Source organism: Balaenoptera physalus, assembly GCF_965194825.1.
Source record: "Balaenoptera physalus genome assembly, chromosome: 9".
Taxonomy (NCBI): Eukaryota; Metazoa; Chordata; class Mammalia; order Artiodactyla; family Balaenopteridae; genus Balaenoptera; species Balaenoptera physalus.
In genome coordinates, this window is record NC_138888.1 from 31369058 (window position 1) to 31393015 (window position 23958).

The 23958-nt window shown below is 35.7% G+C and overlaps 1 protein-coding gene across 2 annotated transcripts in view; it reads right to left on the reverse strand.

Moving 5' to 3' along the window:
- Nucleotides 1–735: 735 nt before the first annotated feature.
- The window catches only part of ENPP3 (ectonucleotide pyrophosphatase/phosphodiesterase 3), a 94822-nt gene continuing 71599 nt past the window's right edge, over nucleotides 736–23958 (reverse strand). For both annotated transcript variants that reach the window (XM_082474565.1, XM_082474564.1), the window contains 8 exons: nucleotides 22640–22818; nucleotides 20879–20930; nucleotides 19120–19274; nucleotides 12416–12551; nucleotides 10028–10105; nucleotides 9179–9311; nucleotides 7429–7585; nucleotides 736–1073 (listed from right to left, as the gene is read on the reverse strand). In XM_082474565.1, the coding sequence (XP_082330691.1) occupies nucleotides 903–1073; nucleotides 7429–7585; nucleotides 9179–9311; nucleotides 10028–10105; nucleotides 12416–12551; nucleotides 19120–19274; nucleotides 20879–20930; nucleotides 22640–22818 (1061 nt within the window). In that variant the 3' untranslated portion in view covers nucleotides 736–902. The remainder of the gene's footprint in view (nucleotides 1074–7428; nucleotides 7586–9178; nucleotides 9312–10027; nucleotides 10106–12415; nucleotides 12552–19119; nucleotides 19275–20878; nucleotides 20931–22639; nucleotides 22819–23958) is intronic.

Consider the following 23958-nt stretch of genomic DNA (forward strand, 5'->3'; position numbering starts at 1 on the left):
AGTATTAATTCCTGCCTCTCTCCACCCTGGCTTTAGTGTACAAATCAAGGTTGACAAACTTCAGACCGTGGGCCAACTCTAGCCCCCCAACTACTTTTGTAAATAAAGTTTTATTGGAAACAAGTTACTCCAATTCCTTTTACATATTATCTATGACTACTTCCTTGATGTAATGGCAGAGTTAATTAGTTGCAGCAGAGTCTGTACAGCCTGAAAAATTCTATTATCCAGCACTTAAAGAGAAGTTTTGCTAGCCCCTGAAAAATGATAGTATACTATACATGCTATTCTACCACTTCTCTTCATTTAACAATAGTCATACAGTCAATATGTAGATCAACTTCTTTCTTTATAGTAGTGGAATCGCATTCCATTGTTTGCTTAAATAAACACCATAATTTGCTCAACAAGTCTTTTAGGTTATTTTCTGGTCTTCGTAAAAGACGATATTTTCATGCATTTGTGCAAAGTATATCTGTTGGCACCACTTTTACAAATGAAATTACTGAATAAAGGTAATGTGTACTTTTTATTTTAATAAATATTGCCTGATTGCCAAGTATAAAAAGTTTTATAACAAAACTGATGTAGAACTGATTCAAAAGGGAGACCTACTTCTCCTACTCTCTCTTCTATTTAGATAATGCTGGGAAGAAAAATATAGCCCAGGATTATAAGAGAGATAATAAATATAATAAGGAAGGAACAACATAGCACAATCTCTGGCAAAAAAAGTGTACCTTTAAAATAATATGTTTTTATTGAAATGAAAAAGAGAAGAGAATAATGAAAATTATACAACATGGCTTTTAGAGGAGTTAAGGAAAAATAGAAAACTTTGTTTTACATTCTTCTGCAGAAAATATCATTTACAGTTTGCCAAAGTTGTTTTATATATTAAGTTAAATAATGGTTTCAAATGTGGGCAAATATGTCTTTAGTTGCAAAATTTCAGAGACAGGCTGTTCTTTTTCCTGATAAAAGTCAAGCCCAGTAAGAAGTTCCACATCACGGACCCGGGCAACATGTGCGTTGAATCTTTCTTCAATCCAAAGAGCTTCTGGTTTATTTTCCTGAAAAAGAAAAACAAAAGACTATTTTCCCTGGGGCATGATTTTTCATTAACAGAAAGATCTTTTATTACTTAGAAGTTGTCCTTTTTCCTGTGTTTTTTTGGTTGTTGTTGTTGTTGTTTTTTTTACTCAGGTATAATTGACATAAACAGCATTCTATTAGTTTTAAGTGTACAACATAATGATTCAGTGTTTGTTCCTGTGGTTTTTATTGCCTTAAATCTTAATTTGATACAGCTAAATTTTGTTGTATATTAAAAGAAAAAGAAAAAGTACAAAGTATACTATAACAAATACAGACTGCCATAAAGTCATAAAGTACAGCCAATTTTATATTTACTTCAGATACAAATTTTTTTTAAAACTGAGACATTAAAGATGAAGTTAAGTCCCCACATTCCTCTACTCAGAGTTAATCGTTACCATGAGTCAGTGTGAATCCAGTCTGTGTTTTTACACTTTTACTGCACATAAGTATACAATATATAGCATTGATTTATGTTTTCAAATTTATAGAAATCATGTAAGTGGCATTCTATAATTACTTTTTCATTCAATATTATGTTTGTAATCTATTCATAGTGAAATATCTAGATCTAGTTAAATCATTTGTTTTTAGCTATGGTTTGTGGTAGCACAGTTTATTTTTTTCATTGCCATATTGCTAGTATTTTTGGCATTATAAATAATAGTGTCATGATAAATTACCACATGTCTTCTGTGTTCAAGAACATGAGTTTCTAGGATATAGAAATGGAATTGCTGGGTCATAGAGTACATGTAACTTTAACTTTACCAGATATTAAACCTAGCACTCCTCAAAGTGTTTATACCAATTTATAGTTCCATTGGCAATGGAGGATAATCCCCATTTCCCCACATCCTTACCAAACCATGATGTGAAATAGTGCTTTATCCCTGTTTGTTATTACCCTGAGTTTGACTGAGTATCTTTTCAGATATTTCTTGGCCATTTGACTTTCAATAGGTTTTTAACTACATATAAAAAACAGGATAGTTAAAAATAGTATAATAAATAGTATAGTAAAAACAATTTTGTATACTATATATACTGTATATATAAAGGTTAGTGCAATAATTTAGAGCCATGGATTTCTGTGAAATTCCTTATTCTTTATTTATTAATTTTCTGATATTCATATGATATTGCTAAATTTCCAGTTAAATTTTTAAAAAGTAAGAAAGTTTACAAGTTTGTTTAATTAGATGGGTCTGCTTAAATGACTTTCAGTTGACTTCAGCATACTGGTTCACTTGTTTTTTAAATATGCAAGATTAAAATAGGCAGCTACTATTTGAGCCAGAGAAAGTATAAGACGAAATCACTGTTTGTTTCGAACCTCTAAAGTATTTCTCCATGTGAGATTCATGAGGTGAGTTATTATTTTTTAAAATAAATATGTGATGTACTAATATTAACTCATATTTCTAATGGGAATCCAATTCAGTCTTTTTTTCTTGCCTGCACTATTTCACATTTTAGTAACATTTAATAGTTTTGATGACTTTTTTCATAAAGTTTCCCCCCCGTGGCTTTTATAACTCTATTTTCTCCCAGCTTATTTGGTATCCATCTAACTGAATGTTTAGGGAACACCTGACAGTCTTCACTTTTTTAAAACTGCAATGAAATGATCTTAATGATCTTAAATGAAATGAAATGTACTTAAATGATCTTAAGTACAACATAATTATAACTAGGCAGGGGTGATACTCAAGCTATTCTGTATCAGATAGTTCACCAGCACCAACCAATCTGAACAGAAGCCAGCTGCAGACAACTGCTCTAGCTGTACCACTGCATCCCAAGAGAATAAAAGCCTTGTGTATACTGAGTTTTTATGAGCCATATATATATATATTTTTTAAAGATATGTGACCTTTTTTGCTGAATTGGATGATGGTCTTCAAATATTGGAAGAATGTTTCCTCAAGGTTTTGTGCTATTCACAACGTAATGGCCATAGACATGACAAACTTTTTTTTTTTTTTTATAAATTTATTTATTTATTTTTGGTTGTGTTGGGTCTTCGTCTCTGTGCGAGGGCTTTCTCTAGTTGTGGCAAGTGGGGGCCACTCTTCATCGTGGTGCGCGGGCCTCTCACTATCGCGGCCTCTCCTGTTGCGGAGCACAAGCTCCAGATGCACAGGCTCAGTAGTTGTGGCTCACGGGCCCAGCTGCTCTGCAGCATGTGGGATCTTCCCAGACCAGGGCTCGAACCCGTGTCCCCTGCACTGGCAGGCGGATTCTCAACCACTGCGCCACCAGGGAAGCCCATGAGCCATATTTAAATATATGCTTTTAGATTTATATATATATATAATTTATTGATTGATTACATATGTATTAGACCTGTTGCATAAATAGAAGTATTGTATACACCTAAAATACAACTCAATTTGTTAGTTTTTTGAGGCGATACTAGTTTCAGTACTTTTCTCCCCTAACCACCTCCTTAATCTCTTCCTTATTCACTTACAGTCTCGTTATCACTGCCGTCACACTAATGAAACCATTTTGTCAAGGATGACCTGAGTAGAATTTTTGTAGACCTTTCACTTCGCTATTACCCCAAGCTTCTGAAAGTTCCTTCTTTGTCTTCCATAGCTCTGCTTACTTGTTTGATGACACCTTCTGTTTCCTCAGCTGACTTTAGTTTTTTCCATCCTGGAAGAATAGACATTTCCCTCCATCTGATCTTTGGACCTCTTCTCTCTATTTTCTTCCCTTTGGAAATTTTATTTCACTCCCATGATTTAATACCAAATCTATCTCTATAGTTCTGTTCTCTTCCAAGTTCCATACCTGTATTGTCTACCCTTAATTCTATTTACAGTACAACTGTGTACCCCCAATTGCATTTCCAATATATACTAAGTTACAATAATGATAGTCACTTGGAGTTATGGCAGTGTTCTCATTTATCTGACAGGAATTCAGCAATACAGAGTTGAGGGAAAAAAAGAAAAAGGAGGAGGAAAGAAATGATGGAAGAACAAAGGAAGACAGAAAATATATAAGGAAATAAGAATCTAGTTCCCTACATCAAGTGTGAGGTGGAATTGTGACTCTACCATTTCTACAACTGGTATCTGTTCCCTTAAACATTTTATAGTGCGAGTACCTTCCCCCCACTCAGTGATTAGAATATTTAAAAGTGCACAATTTTCATACAACATGACCCTTAAAGAAAGCCTATTTCACTGGGTGCTTAAAGCACAATTACTTGTTCTAATGCTGGTGGAAATGTTGGCTGAATTGCACTTATTAAGGTACAGCTTGTGTATGTACAGTACTTTGTGGGTGATTTGATTCTGGGTGATTTTATCTGTAAACAATTTCACTTTATGTTGACTTCAGAATGTAATTCCTTAAAAAATGTGATTTCTATATAATGGCTACCATTTGCTTACTATTTATTTAGAATTCTTAGGGGTTTATATGAAATATCTTATTTAATTTTCAAAACAACATCATGAGGGGGTGAGTTTTTTATACATTTGAAGAAAGTGACACTCAGTTGTTTACCCAAAGAGGCCAAATCAGTAACTGAACCCAGATATCCAACTCCAAAACTCATGCATTTGAGTTCTATACTATACTGCTTCTCACATACCCTCCTAGATATTCAACTAGTTTCTTAATCGGAAGACCACCAACAGCAAATGTATCCTTCCCAAAACAACTGATTGTCTTATATATTTCCTGGCCAATCACACCTAAATTTTCAGTCACCTTTAGCTCTATCATCCTCTCTTCCCTCCCTATATCTAATTGACAGTCACATCTTATTAATGTCACAATCTCTCTTATAATTATAGCTTGGTTTAAGTTTGTTTCATACTCATCATATTATGCCTCATAGTTATCTTTATAGATATCATAGCCTGATTACTATACTGCCAATTCCTTAACATTTTGGCATATGTCCAATTTATTAGTGATCATGTCTTATTCAATAGAGATGATGCCCTGTTAATTTTGAGATCATCTCCACATTGGATGTTCAGGGAAAGCTTCATACCGTTTGTACTTTACCTTGAAGTGTAGGTGGAATTTTTAGCAGATGGAAAAGAAGGGCATTCTAGAAGACAGAAGAGCATTAACAATAACATGGAGGTAGGGAAAATCAAGGGGTGTTCAAGTAATTTCAAGAAGCTCAGTTGGCCTGGAACTTGGGTCTGCAAAGTCAACTGAGGGTAAATGGTGAAGAGCCTTAAGTACAGGCTGGGAGATTTTTATTTGTTTATTTTTGTAGTTTTATTCAGGGTAGATAGATAATCAAATGGATGAGAAAGGATGTCATCACGAAAAACTAAATTTTAAGATGAGCAACTTGATAGTGAAATACAGAGGTGAAGGGGAGGAGGACAGGAGATAGTAAAACTACTTAAGATTCATTTTCAAAAGTCCTGATAGAAGACAATAAGGGCCTAGACCAGGGATAGCAAATCATTTCTTCTTTTCGCACCCATTCTAACCAGTCCAAAATGGCTACCTAGAACCTCTATGATAAAGAACTATTTATTCCTGATTCAGTGGAAAAGAGCACCACACCGTATCAGTCACCAAAGTCTGCCACTGGAAGAGGAAGTGAAGAAGGACGGCTTCCCCTTGTCTTGACTAAATAAACTTCTGACAAGACAAATAGGAAGAGATTTAACTACACAACATCTCCTGATAGCTTCTTGTTTGGAAACTCTTCCTCATTCTAGGACTATGAGTGACCCACTGCTTAGCCTCTAAACTTTGCCATCCATCTTGAGTCACTGAAAGCAACCATTCAACACTCAAGTTCAAATCCTATCTTCAAGACTCAGCTAGAATGTCACCTTCCTTACCAGAAAGTATTTTTCCTTTGAAATCCTACTACATTTTATCTGTCCCACTTTGTGCCACTTATTTTTCTTTCTTTTATTTTACTAGGCTTCTAAATGATAGACTATGAGCCTTTTTTGCTGGAATTCATATCTGATTTATCTGTGTATTGCCCATAGCACACAGTATGGTGAAGGCAGTTATGTGTTGAACACCTGAAATAGAGATGAATCCCAACCTGGCTTAGAACCTAAGCTTTAATTTCCATCTCTACTAGCCCATGGGATTTTCCATGTGAACGCCCATTTCTACAAACCAGGTGTGCCTACACTTAATTATCCTACCTACCTGCCAAAATAATTCTCATTCCTAACTTCCCTCTTTTTTTCCCCCTAATTACCTGCATTTAAAATCTCTGATTCAGCTTTGAGTCTCCCTTTTCCTTTGGCTCTTGCATCCAGCCAGTTGCCAAGTCCCTCCCTTCTTCATTTCCTCCACAGAAGAGTCTTCCTAATCCTTTCAATCTGTTCAAATTCTGCCCATCCTTCAGGGCCCAGCCCTACTCCCACCTCAATTTATGTAACCTTTATTGGTTATCCCAGCCAAAAGTGTTTTGAATTTGAAACACTAAATACTTACAACAGTATTTGACAACGAATCCCTACTTTGTAATGTCTCTTACTTCTAATTTTTAAAATAATTCTTATATGATCGACTGGCCCATTTATGTGTCTGTATCTCATTTATATATCAAAGTTATATATGAACTCCTTGAGGGCAGAGACAATGTATTCTTCCTTGGTGCATTCGAAAAAGCTTCTATCATGATACTGTTTACTTAATAGGTATTCAATATATTAGCTGAATGACTTCAGTAAAACCCAGTTACCAGAATACATATGTTTTTCTATAAAGAACACATATGAAGTTGAAGTAACTATTTACATATAATTTGCCTTGATCCAAAAGGTTTTGAGGTGGCCTAATACATGATGTTAAAAAAGGAATGTTATTTGAACTAACTTATTTTGTAAATATATATATGTATTTAGGTAAATATATATACACATATATATACACACTATATATATATGTATTTTCAGACCTCATGTTTCAAGTTGATGGAATTTTTATATTTACATATTCATTTAAGAAACATTAATTTAGTGCCAACTTTGGGACAGAACCTTAAGGCTTGCATTCAGAATAAAAAGCCTAATAAGATACAACCCCTTTCCTTATTAGTGAATGTGAATAAAATATATCTAAATAAAATATATGACATGAATATATATACACATGTTCATGTAAGCATATACATGTTTAAGTTGATATTAATTACATAGAGATCAACAGTCTAAGGAAAAGTTCAAAACTGAGGTCATATTTACTACAACTCTAACCCATGAAACACCTAAAAAATATACTGTAGTCAGAGCCACTTTTATGAAAGCCCAGATGAGCTCTGACTAATCGTTTTCTCAGGGCCCAGGGCCTCTCCAGGAGCATACTCACGGGACAGCTCTCCACGTTGGTAGGTCGGTGAGGGATGACAAAGGGTAAGACGTCCAACCACCCAGGGCAGGCGTCGGGGGTTTGGCTCTTATTTTTACAACTGGTCAACACCACGAAGTAGTGTGTTGGGATGGGAACACTGGTGTTGACTACATATCTAAAAACATAATTGAAAAGATTTGATGTTATTATACTTTTGCTTCTGAAGATTAGAAATGTCTTTATATATTTTTAAAGAAATGTCAAAGTAAAATTATAGTAAAAGAAAGTAAATAAATAGAAAATACAGAATCTTACCACACATTTTTAAACCTTAATGAGCCTGAATCAAGATTTATAGAAGTCCAAGCCTGGTCATTTTAACATCATGGGAAAATATTAACATACAATGAAAAGCAGAGCATGGTATTCTGCCTCCCAGCTTTGTTGACTTATACATCACAGTGACGTTTCCTAATAGAGCAGGGGCTGGAAATGAAGGAGCTGGGATTTCAACTCTAGCTGCGCACTTCTACTAGACGTTTGGATGTGTACTAATCCTCTAATAGTCTAAGACTTTCTAGGTTTCCTCAACTTTAACATGGAGGTTTTCCTATGCTACCAACTTCGCAGCATAGACGGGGACAAATCCATACAACTGATATGACAGTCCTTTAGTCTCAGATAACAAACGTGAAAGTGCTTTTAAAAGTTTCAAGTGCAAAATAAAGGTAAGCTATTAGTATGAGTCCACTAAAAGGAAAATGAACTGGTAGAAGTAGTAATGTATTACTGTGATTTAGAATCAGAGCTAGACTGTCTGGGTTCTGGCTTTACTACTTAGTTTTGGAACTTAGACAAGTTAGTTAACCTCTCTGTGCCTCAGTTTCCTTTCCTAAATGGGAACTAATGGAATCTAACATGTGGATGTTTTTCAGATTAAATGAAGTATCTGTAAATTCTTAGAAGCATACCTAGCATGGAGTAAAGTGCTATCAAATTGTTTGCTAGGATTATTAAATGGTGAAAGACAGGATCAATAAACATTGAAATAAGGACAAGGCAAACAAAATTTAAGGCCACACACAGTGATCATGAATGTTATCTTATCAGAAGGTATAAGTAGAAATCATTGCTTTACATAATCTAGGCTTAGACAGTACAATAGTTTAGTACTGCCCATTTTGATAATAAAGAGAAATCATGGATGACACTTCTAAAACTCTCTATTCCTGTGTGCTGGGTTCAAAAGTAATTCTTAGCAACATGTATGACCAGGTTTAGTACAAAGATGTACAGTTTAGTAGGACTAGTTTTCTATAGGAAGCCTACACTATCTCCTGGGAGATACTTTTGTGAATCATCCACTATCCAAAATATTGGGCAGTATTTTGAATAGTCACTTCTTGATTTTTTTTATTTATTGCTGAACTGGTTCTCTATTTACTGATAGCACAGTGAGTCTTTCCTACCTCCTTAACCTTGACAAAACCACGTTTTCCCTTTCACATTAGTTTAGAAATTTTCCAAATAAAAATTTTGCTAAACTATTCCTGGACATTTTTTTCTTTGCCTATTAGTTTAAATCTTTGCCATAGAAAATTTTTGCTAAATATTTAGATAGACTAGTTGAAAATAGTCAACAATTGCATCTCTATATAAATATGTTATGTAATGTTTAGAATACTGAGCTTTAATTTTAAATATTGAGGTTTCCCCTTATGATACCCTACTGCCAAATCAAAAGTCCATTTGGTTTCAAATTACTTACTCTGTAATTTCATCTGGAGCATCAAAATGACCATCGTAATTATAATCAAATATTGGTCCACTAACCACATTCACTCCATTTCTTTCCATGGCATGTTTTACAAGAAGAACACTATGGAAGTAATTCCACATTGCTAAAAATAAAAGAATAAAGCGTTAAAAATGTCTGCCTCTATTGAACATGGAAATATTTTCTATTATAAACAGGTCCATTTAAATAGCATCCAATTCTGCTTTAATATTTGTCAGTGGTCATTGAGTAATACTGCAAAATAATCCATGTGACAAAAATAAACAGCCACATTCATGATAGCTTTTTGTTGTTGATGTAGTTACAGTCTCGGAATGACAGTTAAATATGTCTCCAAATGCTTCCCTAGGGCTGAGCTGCTTTGGGGACTGTATTAAAAAATGGTCAGAACACACATACTGCCTTATTAATTGTGACTCTAAGGACAAACACTTTTCATTTACTTATGGTGAGTATCAGTAAAATTTTCTTTTGTGGTTAGCTCTAAAATTAGGATTAAAAAATTATCAAAATTCTAGCAACAAGTCACCCAAAGTTGAAGTAAGTTGGAAAGAATTTACATTTCAATATTTAAAACATTAGAACAGGGACTTCCCTGGCAGTCCAGTGGTTAAGACTCCATGGTTCCACTGCAGGGGGCGCGGGTTCAATCCCTGGTCGGGGAACTAATATCCCGCATGCCACAAGGTGCGGCCAAAACAAAAAATTAGAACAAAATGACTGGTAACAGGAACAAATTGCAATAAAAGATGTGTTTAGTTTAGAAGTTCAAGGAGTCACTTGGGTATTTTAAAATTAATAATCTAAGTATATACTTACTTTTGAATGCTTCATACATAGGGACCAAATTACTTGTAATTAAAGCATCATATTGACTATCAGAAGTTCTACTGTTTGCTGCAAAACAAATGAATTTTATTAAATCTAGCTATAAGAGAAAGTATGACATTCTACATAATAGGCCCATTAGTATTACATACCAATGTAAATTTATTAACACACAAAACACAGAGATACAAAGCACTCTCCAGTGGAAGTCATCAATAATGCAGGCAGTTTTATGCATTTGATTGATACCTATAGTGGGCTGGTGACCCTCAAGAAGATAGGTCCATGTCCTAACCCCCCATTACCTCTGAATGTGATAGGTAGGAAAATAGTGTCTTTGCAGATGTCATTAAAAGTTCAAGATGAGATTATCCTGGATTTAGGGTGGGTTCTAAATCCAGTGACTGGTGTCCCTATAAGGAGGAGGAGGATTGAGAAGAGGAGAGACTCAGGGGAGAAAGCTATGTGAAGATGGAGGCAGAGATTGGAGTGATGCAGCTACAAGCCAAGCAACACCTGGAGCCCCCAGATGCTGGAAGAGGTAAAGAAGGATTCTACCCTAGATTCTCTCTTGCAAAGGGAGCGTGGCCCTGTCAACACCCTGATTTCAGACTTCTGGCCTCTAGAACTTTGAGAGAATAAACCTCTGTTGTTTTAAGCCACCAAGTTTGTGGGTAATTTGTTACAGCAGTCTCTAGAAGACAAATATAATACTGATAGGAAAGCATCGTTATTGAGTATACATAAAATAATAATGCTATGATAAATGACACTTCCAAAGTAAAATTTTCTTGAGAAAGTGGGTTTTAACTCAGTGACAACTGCTGACAGCACCACCAATGGTTGGCTTTGAAGACACATGGACTTGCCATCTAGAGGAGCGTGTGCTGAGCCTGGAACTCAGCACTGGAACCAGACCGCCCGGGTTCGAATCCCAGCTCCACTGCCCACCAGCTGACCCACTTGGGCAAAGCGCTATGTCCCTCTGTACTTCATTTGTCTCATGGCATCTCTCTCACTGAAATATTGTGAGGATTTAAACTGCTGCAAGCCTATGACTGTTTATTATAATGTTTTTTATATTTAAACTACCCTTGGCTACCTTAACTAATACTCAAATGAAAGGCCAATGCATGGGAAGCAAAAGGCAAGGAGAAGCAAGATTTTTTTGCTTTTTTCTTTAAGATTTCACAGCTGCTCACGGTCCCCAGATCCTCTACAAGCCTTTTCTACTTTTTTAAACTAAACTTTGAAAGTTGTAAAGTCAATGAACATAACATTATCTTCTTTTCAGGAAACATAAGAATTTGCTTATAATGGAAATGCTAACAATTTGTAATGGAGAGTTAGAAGGTGGTTTTGTTCAATCCTTAATATTTTTTGAGACAAGCTGTTTAGTTTTTCATTTCATTTCCTTGTCAAGACAAACATTTATAAATCAACCAATATCTTAGGCCTTAACAGATACAATTTTATAATGCCAATTTAAAATTTTTTATTAATAAAATGTTGCAACTATTTAAGGTTTATCCTAGGGTTTACATAAATTTGGTGGCGCTCTAATTGTCTCTAGATATTGTAACAAGATATATCAGTTTATTATCCTAATTCTCTGTCAGGAATTTTACATTGATGTGCTACTTGCTTTCACTAGGCCTTTTTTTCCCACTATAAATCTCAGAACCTCTAAATTATAAATCTCTAAATTGACCTCTTTGGTCATGGCTTCCAGAAAAATGAAGCCAAATATCTGGAGAAAACCCATTCTCAGAAGCTGAAATTGTTGAAAATCTCATGAGTAAATCAAGGAAATGACAATCCCTGCTGAACAGAGAAGAGATTTGGGTTTTAGAAAAATCACATTGGCTTTTGCATGTTCCCAAGAGAGAAGCTTTCTGAAAAAATATTTCAAGTTCATTCAGCTGCTTAATCCACATAAAGCTGTTGGATATACAGCCTGAACGAGAGGCCCAAATTCCAGCCTGATTTGTCTTCACAGGCACAGCTGCATTCTCAAGGCAAGCCTTAGCTTGGCCAGTCACCAGAAAAAAAAAAAAAGAAAAGAAAAAAAAAGTTTTTTTAGACGCTTGTGTCCCTCTCCAAAGAATCTTCAGTTTTAGAATTAAACTTAAACCTGCCGAACTCTCTGAACATCTGGGCCAGATTAAAGCTGATATGTGGTTCCCAGTGCAAAATTTATTAGTCTTTATTATAGCTGTTGCACTGCTCCAGGCCAGCCCACAACCACTGGAAGCCTCCTGGGCAGCTAGTTTAGCCCAAGCAGGTAGTTTTGGTGGGGAGCATATGTTTAGGGCACATGCCCACATCCAGCTGATGAGGGCTTTCTAAGCTGCTGCTCTAAAAAAGAGTTATACAAACCAGGAGGATAGAGGAAGCCGTGGGTGATATTCTTGTCTGCTAAACAGAAGGAAAAATTTTGGCTCTCAGAAGGAGCAACCCTGACATCAGCCCGCAGACAGTCTGGGACAGTGGGAGGAAGAGGCGATGTGTCTCCCTGTTGAAAGAGAGAAAAGAAAAAAAAAAAAATGACGCCCACATTGTGGCTCACCCATCGCCTTACTTGGTTTGTAACTTCCCTAGAATGTTTTTCATTTAACCTTTTCTTATTTTCTTAGTGAATCAGGTCTGCGCAAGCAATGGAAATGGATGTCTTCAGCAATGTTTTCTTCTGTGGTTCCCTTCTGGTTAGGGACACGGGAAGGGCAAATCAAATACACCTTGGAAAGGAATATTTGCAGGTTAAAACCTGAATTGAGTGCAGAGGGATAATGGGAGCTACTGCTAAAAACCCAAATCCATTTCAGGATCTAACTTTAGGTGGTGATATATACTGTGCTTGCAAATAAAAATTGAAAATAAAATATAAACTATTTTTAAAATACAGATATGACTTAAGGATAATATTCTTCAGTTGAGCAAGAACTTCTAATTAACCTAAGATTAACTCAAAGAAGCTGTATAAATTTACTTATTTGGGGACTTTAATAAATTTGTAGCTATGCTTTATTCATCTTGAAATATAGGAATATATTTTTTATAATTTTCTTTGCAACTTTAAAGACTAATATGATAATTCATTTACTAGCAGGCATCTATAAATGCGCTGCCTAAGTACTTAAGGTAATACAATATTACATATTTTGATGAGCATATAATTATGAGTATGTAAACATTTTGCTATTCATTTAATTTTTTCAGAAATTTTGATTTATATGCCCTCTACTGCCCACAACATATATATTTCTTAAAAAATTATTTTATAATTTATAAAAAAGAAGCTTAAATTAAATTAGAATGTTCTTCTTCTATTCACTATATTGTGCTAAAAGCAAAAATTAGCTATGGTGTCTAAAACATATGTGGTAATTATTTTATAATATATGCATATATCAAATCATCACATTGTACACGTTGTAAACTTACACAATGTTATACGTCAGTTATATCTCAATAAAGCTGGGGAAAAATAAATAAAATGTACAAGATCAATTCACAAAGGAAAAGGCAACAGACACTGTGTGCTACATTCATAGGCAGGAGAGCCCCATGATGAGATATAGGACAGGAGGGAGATGAAGATGAGGGGAAACACAAGCAGAGGATGTACCCCTAACATGCGGCAACACACCGGTTGGAAAACACTATACAGCAGTGGCGTAAATTTCTCAACTTGATTGTACACAAACATTTATCTCTGCTCCCCTCTGAAATCCCATTAAAAGAACAGTAATGATGAAGACACATAAGAGATGGTAAGAAATTTTCCGAAACTGGAAGTCAGATAAGCATATCTGTTTACTACTGTAACCTTGACTTGGTAAACCAGTAAACACTGATAACAAAGAGCCTCTGGTTGGGAAAAGCCCAAAGAAACTGATTCCTTCTGTAGAACACCAGAAGTGTAGAACTTGGAGTCTCCTAAAGACAGGGGATGTATGTAAAGTTGGAAGAAGAGGATAGGTTGAAAGTCTGTAAAAGAGGCCAGACAGCGGCTTTACTCACTGGGAAGGTTGATCCAAAGAGACAACCAGACTAAAGGACACAAGGCACCCTGGAAAGCAGATGAAAGCAATGGAATTAAATTTTAAAAACTATGTACTGAATGGTAAGATTCCCTCCAGTCTCATCACCCCCGTGTACGTTGGTTCACATGAGAAGTGTCCTTTCTTTGAAAAACAAACCAGCCTGAAAAGAAAACGAGATACAATTGGGAGTCCCCAACAAAATGTCTGGTTCTCCTCCTGATTAATATATAATGAAGCCTATCAGCTGGCAAACTCAGCCCTGTAGCTTAGTGCCTCGCCCTTAAAATATGAGCTGACAGCCAAGGACCACCAGATATGCATTGGGGTTGGGGAGAGGAACGAAGAAGAAAAAGAGACAATACAGACAGCAGAAGAAAACTCACTTCTCAGAGAGTTGAGAGTATGTATGGCATCCATAGAGAAAAGGCAGAAAGCATTTAAAAAGGAAAGAGATAACAGAAAGAGCTCTTGGCATTTAAAAATATGACAGCAAAAAAAAAAAAAAAAAATGACAGCAGAAATAAAATTTTCAATAAGCTCTAGAAGATGAAATTGCAGATATTTCTCAAAAAGTGAATTAAAGACAAGAGATGGAAAAAGGGAAGGCACATATAAACACATTAGAAGTCTAATGTCCTATTAATTTTGAAGAAAAACTGGTTCTAAAATTCTCAAGCTAAGCCATCAATTAAGCATATAGATAGAATAAAAACATTTTGAGATGCACAAAGTCTCAAATATGTATCTTCTCTTCTTCCTTTCTTAGGAAGCTCCTCAGTGATATAGTCACCAAAACAAGGAGTAGACCAAGAAATATGAAGATATTAGTATTAGATGCAGTGTATCCGCTCCCACCATTTATTTCATTCTCCTTCTGGTGCAGATACTAGAAAGCTAAAAACATTTGTTTATATTCTTTCAAAAACAGATAGTGAACAATTCTGAATGACCAGGTTTCTTCACTTGGTGTAAAGGGGCACACAGAGACGATGCAAAGTGGGAGAACTAGGGAGATTGACAGCTGACCCAGTCAGCCCTACAGACACCCAGAATATTGTGAGTTGATGTTTCCTACCACACACCATTTTACTTGAAGAAATATATAATACACGAATGTAGCCATTGATGCATTTTCCATAATATAAGGAAAGTGAAATGCCTATATTCAATAGTTAAAATTATAAAAATCTTAAGGAGGGAAGTTTATTGTAATTTTAATGAGCCTGCAGCTATGGAAGTTGTGCTCAAACAATTCAGTTGGGCAAAATGTTTACTGTTTTCTCAAAGTGGCATAGACTTTGGGTTGGGAGAAAAGGACCAGGATGGCTTTAGTCAGAAAGTACTAAAAAAAGTTACACGTTTTCTGCTAACTGAAAATCTTAGATGTGTTTCTTATATATCAAACTTGAACCCCCAAATATAAGGACATCAAGACTGGGAAAGACAGGGTATGGCCTCCTTTATAAAGGTGAGATCATGCAGTATGCAGCTCTCTAGAAGGATGGAGGGGAGGTATAGTAACATCATTTCTGAATCTTGGGCTCTTGAGAAAAGGCATAGTGAACTACCACCTTACCACCCCACTACTCCCCTACAGACACAGATACACGCACAGACACACACAGACACAGACACAGACACACACACACACACACACACACACACACAAATAGTTTCATCCTTCCATCTGTTCAGAGTTCCTTAGAGTTTTTTAAGCCAGGGGATAGAAAGTCAGGAAAACAATAAATAGAATTCAGACACTCAGATGAAATCTGAGCTCTCGCTCTCAAAATTCTTCAAGGGAAGTAGATGATAAGCACAGACAGGAAAGTGAGATACTTTCATTTCCAGTCTGGCATGGAGACAAAATAGAACTTAAACAAGGGATAAAACTATTTTTATTGAAGTTATATAGACTCTCCTTATCTGTAGACTGAATGTCAAAGCTAAAACGTATTTATTTGAAGATTGGATAATTGTGATCTTGCCTTATGGTAAGGTTAATAATTATACACATGTTTAAATTATTTTTCTGGTCGTGATTTTTTTCTATAGGGAAAAATATTTCTTATAGTTCAAAAAACAAAAAAAAACCTTTTGCAATACACAATAATGTCCCTAGTTTTTAAAGACTCAGAAAACACATTTGGGTCATAATTTACAATATCAATGCTAACAAGCTTTAGAAACAAAAAAGACTTTGTAAAAATTTAGTTATGGGCAATATATACATATGTATATATATAGAGAGAGGGAGAGATTTTTCAAAGTGTACTAGATTTTCTTCTCTGAAAAAGCCCTTCGACTTCATACTCAATTTCTGAATTAGATATGCTAAATAATTGTAATTCTTGGTATTATTTTTAATTTTCCACCTAGCAACAGAAAAAACAATTCTCATCTTCCTACTGAGGAGGGCCAGAAGCAAAACCCTTATACAGTCTGATCAACCTTAATGGTTTTGAAGCAATTGCTGTAGGACCGTGATTTCAAATCACATCTACTTCCCCCAAACTCTTCTGAGATAATAACAACAACAACAATTAGAAAACCCACCAAAACCACAGAAAAACAAAAGTTCCGTAAAACTTAAAGACACAAGCCAATTGGGTCCATGCTCCAAAAAGTGCTTATTTAAAGTCTGATTTTTCAAACACAGAGCTGATTTACAACATTTCTATGTGAATCGCAAAACATCCTTGTATGTAATTTTCTTGAACCACGACATACTAACAGAGTAATTTCTGAATTAGAAAGCAGAAAATTGCTAGAATTCCATCCTCTCGCATGGACAGAGAAATACACAAGTAGTTCTGTGGGATCTGTGAAAGGACAGGAACTTTGGGTAACAAAGAAGCTAGTTTTAAAACAATAACAAAAAAAGAATTGTACTAAACTCTTAGTCTGAGCCCACTTGAAATCTCTCTGCCTTTGGTTTCCGCTAAAGCTCATATAAATTCAGGAATGCAAGACAGCAGGGGAAAGTATTAAAAACATAAACATTCCCCTTAACTCCACAGAATCCCTGGTACCTGGACTTTTCAAAATAGAGAATAGAATAATAAAACTGGCCTTGAATATACTGCCCCTCTCAAAATCAAAAACAAAATAGAAATTATTTTAAGGAATAAATAACTTCATATTATTGTTTCATAGTATGCTTCATAGCATGTTGAAGAAAATCACAGACAACGGAACACTGTGCATATTAAGAAAGTGATGTTGCCATTAACCATACATATGAACTCAGGTAACTTTGTAAAATATTTGCCCACATTGGAAAACAACATTAGTGCTCTCCTACCACTGACCACAATTAAACCATTGTCAGCAGGAGAGTTGACTTTCAGAACACATAAAGCCATAATTAGTAGTGGGAAAATATGCTTATTCCAGAAATCTTGAATTGGAACAAGAAGAGTAAATAAACTAGATACAACCAATCATTTCCTTTCCATAAAAAGAGATGGAAGATCTGTACCCTTAACAAGAACAGTAGTAGGTAGGGGTTTGTCATCAGAATCTTTGTATCTAAAATACTAAGATTTTCTCTACAAAAACAGCTTCCTGAATATTTATTTACCCTTCTGGTTGGAAGTACTGCTTCATCTTTAGTTCTTTAAAAATAATGGTTGGGATTAATCTATCTAATGCATTCACTCAATAACCATTTACTGGGCAGCGGTATTGTGCTGGGGAATACATTAAATAAAACCATTCAGCTCGGTGGTTTGTGACCACCTAGAGGGGTGGGATAGGGAGGGTGGGAGGGAGGGAGACGCAAGAGGGAAGAGATATGGGAACATATGCATATGTATAACTGATTCACTTTGTTATAAAGCAGAAACTAACACACCATTGTAAAGCAATTATACTCCAATAAAGATGTTAAAAAAAAACAAAAAAACAAACATTCCTGCCATGAAGGAATGTTTGGGCTGATTTTTGGCAGACTTTGGTTTTTGCTTTAATTTACATTTCCCTGATTGCTAATAAGTTTCAATTGTTCGGTTCATATCTTTTGCCCATTTATTAACTAAGATGCTTGCCATTCTCTTGTTTATTGGTAGAAATTTACTAGCCATTCTGGATCCTAATTAGTATTCTGTATACTCATCCCTTGTTTCTCATATGCAGTGCAAATATATTGTCCCACCCATAACTTAATTTCTTTTGTCACACATTAATGTTAATGTAGTAAATTAATCAATTTCCTCTATGTAATTTTTGTTTTTGTTGTTCTGTGTCCTAAGAAATCCTTCCCTATCCTGAGGTCATAAAGATATACACAAAGGAAAATATGGATTTGCTGTTCACGTTTAGGTCTATAAATTCACCATCAATTTAATTTTGTATGTGGTGTGAAGTAGGGATCGAATATTTCTTTTTTCTTATGGTAGCCAATTGTCCCGGTGACATTAATTGAAAAGGAGTTTGCCAGGTAGTGAAAGAGGTAAGAGGATTTAAACAATTGGATTCTCAACCTCAGTCTGCAGGGACCTGTAACATAGGACACCTATACATGTAAGGCTGGCCTGGCTTCTTAGAGTGCCAGATCCTTTAGGGAAGGATTACCTCTTATTCACATTGTGTTTACTGTGCCTACCACGGCCCACAGCAGATAGTACAGTATTTTAAAGTAATCAAATAAATAACAAAACCCTTTATAACTTAGTTATCATCACCTTTTGGGTGCACCCACCATATACTTGGGAAATACCAAATGAAATGTGTGCCTCTGTACTTCCTGTTGCTTCTCTTTGAAATCTTTTTTTCTACCTGCCATACCAATTAGCCAGTTGGCCTGTAAACACTCTGCTTTCTCCAGGCAAAACACAATGTATTCCTCTTTTGCACCCATGTAGCACCTACAAGTTACTTGTAAGTAAAACCTGGGACATTGTCTTATCAATACAAGCCACAGGCCCGTTGAGCTCCCTTTGGGATCTCTACTGCAAATCAAAATTCAACTTTTAGTATAGTAAAGAACTACAATTTCTTTCCAGCCTGCGTGAATCAATGGACACAGGAACTTACCGGTTTAGGGACTGTATATGAACTCCAAAGGGGCATCCTGCTAGTTTTGTCAAATCCACTGATATATTCCCTGTGATAAAGAAGACAGTGTTCCTTGTTCTTCTGTATAACCCTGGGCCTTCCAAATGGCAAGTTTAGTTTCTTTGTTGTTGTTACTAAAATAAAAATAACATAAAATAAAAATGTTTGTGAAAATTAGCAAATGTTTCTACGTATAGTAACTACCCATCTCTGATGGGTTATTATTTTCCAGGTACTCTGATAACTATTTTACATATTTAACCTCTTTAAAGTCTTACAACAACCCTATGAGGTAGGTGTTATTATTGCATTCTAAAAATTATAAAACTAAGGCTTAGATAAATTATTTAGCTAAACAGCTAACAGTTCACAAGACATATCCGAAGAGATAAAACCTTAAAATCAAAAGCACATACTTTATAACAAAGATGACTTACTTTAGTAATTGTCCTAGGAAAGAAATTGGAATTTTATTAAAAGTATGCCTACTGTATTTATTCATTTTTAATTGTCTGCCATTAGTCTAAATTCCACCAATTACTGATGATTAAAAAACATGCAGGGTATTCATGCCATGGAATAACACTCAGTAGATTATAAGAAAATTGTCAAAACAGCCGACGTATTTACCGAACTCTTACTGTGTGCCAGGCACCATTCTAAGTACACACATATGTTAACTCATTTAGTCTTCCTAACAACTCTAAAAGTAGGTATTTCCATTTTACAATGATGAAACAGGCCTAGAGAGTTCAATACAAGAATACTTGAAAGATAACAGGTTGATTGTAGTTAATAACACAGTATTGCACATTTGAAAGTCACTAAGAGAGTAAATCTTAAAAATCCTCATCACAAGAAAAAAAAAATTTTATAACTATGTATGGGGACAGATGTTAACTAGACTTATTGTGGTGGTCATTTTGCAATATATACAAATATTGAATCATTATATTGTACACTTGAAACTAATATAATGTTATACGTCAATTATACTTCAGTTAAAAATTTTTTAAAGTAAAAAAATAAAAGGGATAACAGGTAATAATAATATTACTCCAGGGCAGACACTGTTCTACATTCTTTCCATGGGTTAGCTCTTTTTTAAAAATTTTTATTTCATGTCAGAGCATAGTTGATTAACAATGTTGTGTTAGTTTCAGGTGTACAGCAAAGTGATTCAGTTATACATATATTCATGTATCTATTCTTTTTCAAATTCTTTTCCCATTTAGGTTATTACAGAATACTGAGTAGCATTTCCTGTGCTATACAGTAGGTTCTTGTTGGTTATCTATTTTAAATATAGCAGTGTGTACATGTCATGGATTAACTCTTTTAATCTTTTCAATTACGTGAGGTGAGTACCATTATTATAAATGAAGAGACTGAGCCACAGAGAGGTTAAGTAATTTGGCCCAGGTTACACAGAGGGGAAACAGTAGACAGAGGACTTAAACCCAGGCAGTTTGTCTCTTCACATCTAAAAAAGTGAATAGGGAACTGTAGACAACGCACCACCATTTCAAGGAATTGTTGTGTGCTTGGGACCATCATAACTATTCCATGCTGCTACTGTTGTTATTAGATCTGGGGTATTTTTCCCTCTTGTATATTGGCAAGAAAATCTTTATGTTCAAAAGGACCTGTAAGCTTATTTTGGAGAACCTTCAAAAGGCAATATGGTATTTTGTTAGGTCTAAACATCGAAGACTTAACACGCTTTCTATTGACTTACTTTCACCTTGGGTGAGATTTAGCATTTGATTCACGCGTTCAAGGTCAGCATTCTGCAAGATAACGTGGGAGATGGGGAGAAAGTGAATCATAGTAACAACACATGTTTTAAAAGGTGATCGAGATTATTTCTGCAGTAGTCACATGAATGTTTTACTATGGAACAAAAAAGCCAGACTAACTTGAGTTTAAATTCCAGTTCTGCCACTAACTCAGAAATATAGAGACATTGCTACTCCCAGGAATACATTTTTTGTGTGGGAGTATGCAAAGATGTAATTGATAATGGGGCATATCATTCTGACCATAGCTGGAATCAACTACTAAGCTTGGATGACAACATCCCAGGGTTCCTGAAGCTTTTATATATATATATACACACACACACACACACACACACACACACACACACACGCAACTCCCTTGAGAGTCTTGCTAAAATGTACATTCTGATTCAGTGTAAACCCAAGCTTACTGGGGCCTGTGATTCTGGATCTCCAACGAGCTTGCAATTGATGCAGATGCTGATCCTGGGACCACACTCTGAGCAGGAAGGGACCTTCCTTACAGAGAAGAACTTGGGGTTTTCAGTCACATAGACCAAGCTTCTGTGACATTGGACAATTTACTTAACTTTTCGGATCCCTCCTTATCTCTAAAGTGGGGAAGAAAACACTCACTTTGTAATATTTATTATTATTACTTTGAATAGTGGTTCCATTGAGGTTATCTGGAGCAGTAGGAAACCCACACCTTTACTCTGATCTTCAGGATGGATTTGATTTTTACTGGGAAGTTTAGACTTTTGCCCCTTTAAATCTTTTTTGGTTGGTAATTTACTTATGCATTTATTTCTGTGAAATGATGTTATTTTGAGGATCAGAGAATGGAAAGTCTTCCATGTCCCCTGGCTCTAAGAAACAATTCTTACCTGAGGCAGCTGGTGTTTATTTAGCTTTACAACCACCCTTGGAACTTGGCATCAAATGTACCTTGACATTAGTTTTAGCTTGATGGACTCCGGATAGTGGGCTCCAATTCCACTCCGATATCCCAGCCCCACCCATGTGCTTTAATTCTCACAGCGGGGCTTGGTCCTTGCATTCTGAGCTCCTGTTCTGATTGCTGGCCTTTGGGAGACCCCTCTTAGCGCTGGAATCTCACCTGGTTGAGAGTCTCCTGGGATCTGAAATCCTGCTCCTGAACTCAGCTGGGCATCTGATCCACTAAAGAGACCTTCCCAATGCCGACTGTTTGTCAGCCAGCCTCCAAGCGTCCTCTGATCAAAGGGTTCTTCACTACTACCCAAAAGGATACCTCCCACTTTAAATGCTAGGCTTCCTGCTGAGCAGCCTCCGAAGCACCTACCCTAGTGGGTGTGTTAGATGCCGCATCTCAGTCCCTGCCCCTGCCAGCTATTTCTGCTCTGAAATAACCGAGTATGACCATCTGATTCTTAAGCTGTAAGAGAGATGGTTTATGAGGGAAATCAAAGAGAGCCCCAGGATTCCACTGTTTTGAACGATTAAGGACAGTTAGCTCACCATGGGTTAACAATTGCCAAATAGTGCTTTCCAGTTTACAAAACATATTCACATACTTAATCTTACAATGTACCTCTCATTTCCAGATAAGGTTCAGAGAAACCACATATTCTCTTAGTAAATATCTGAGCTAGGACACAAACCTGGTTGTTAGCTACTCTGGTTATAGATGAGTTTGCCCCTTTACATTCTTATGGATACATGAAGTTATTACTTACATTTTGTAGCCCGGGGCATGAACATCCTAGAGTATCTGTGGGCAATGCAACAGTAAAGCCACAAACAGAAAGCTTTGACACTTCCTCTGCATGAGATGGTTCATAAAAAGGCACCTTCAGAAGATAGTTTAAACTACCATGGGTACCATTGTTTGGTGCTGGTTGAATGTGTAGAAGATCTGTTTAAAAATTAAATTCAGAGTAGTTTTAAATTAGAAGGCAACAACATCTATGCAGAAGATGGGAGAAAACAAACACTTAGTGTTCACTTCCTTTAATAAATTCTGCTGCATACACCATTCAGTTTAGCAGCTTCCCCCTCCCCTCCCAATTTCCATACCTAGTCTCTCTAGAAAATAGGAACAGTTGCTGTAAATGAGCCACAGGAATGTTTATGAACTGTTTCTGTTCCTCCAGAGAAAAGCATCTTTGCTTAAATGATCACTTTGTGCCTTAAGCATATCATGGTTTTCTAGCATAAAAAAGCTATACTTTTAGTAAAAACAAGTTTAAAGAACTTAAATAATTTACAATCTTATTTGTAGTATATTTATTTAATTATAGGAAAATAAGTACAGATACTTTTAAAGTATTAAACTAGTGAATTTTGCTTAAAATTTAGAGAACTTTTTATAGTTTTTCCTATAAAAACAGAACATACAAATATTGCACAAACATAACCTTGTAAGTGGCTCCTGCTGAGGACTACCAAAGAGATCTCTCCTAGAACTGCAATCCTAACTAGTTCTTTTTAAACTTTTCCTGGAAAGGGCCAGTAGCCCTGACCACAAACTCAGCCTTGGGAACAAAGAATTTAAGTTAATGCTACAACACATTATTTTTAAGTGGATACTCTTTGGTCTCTAAGTTACATTCAATTACCACAGGCCAGTGGCAAGATTAAGAGTGACAACTGTGAGCTACTTATGTTCCCAGATTCCTATAGATAAAGGTGAAATTGCAACTCAATTCATTGCCTTGCCTAGCTAAATGATGTGTGGTCTGAGGTGAGCACATAGGCAGGAAGGTAGGTTAGATTCCCCAAAACTCTAATTCTTTACGGTTTTTTAACATTGAGTGTAATGTGTCGATCCAAATAGGACTTTTTTACTATCCTTTTATTCCAGAAGCTTTCTCTCTGTAATTACAAGAAAATACTTCTGTTTTTTGCTGTGTTATCCCTGCTCTGAAAAGTTGGAAGTGTAATTTTATTTATCTAAATTCTATTAAATTAAATTTTCATGGAGTAACTAACTAACAGAAAAGTTGGTCTCCCAGGGTCCAATGTTTATCATTACTAAAACAAAACAAAATGAAAA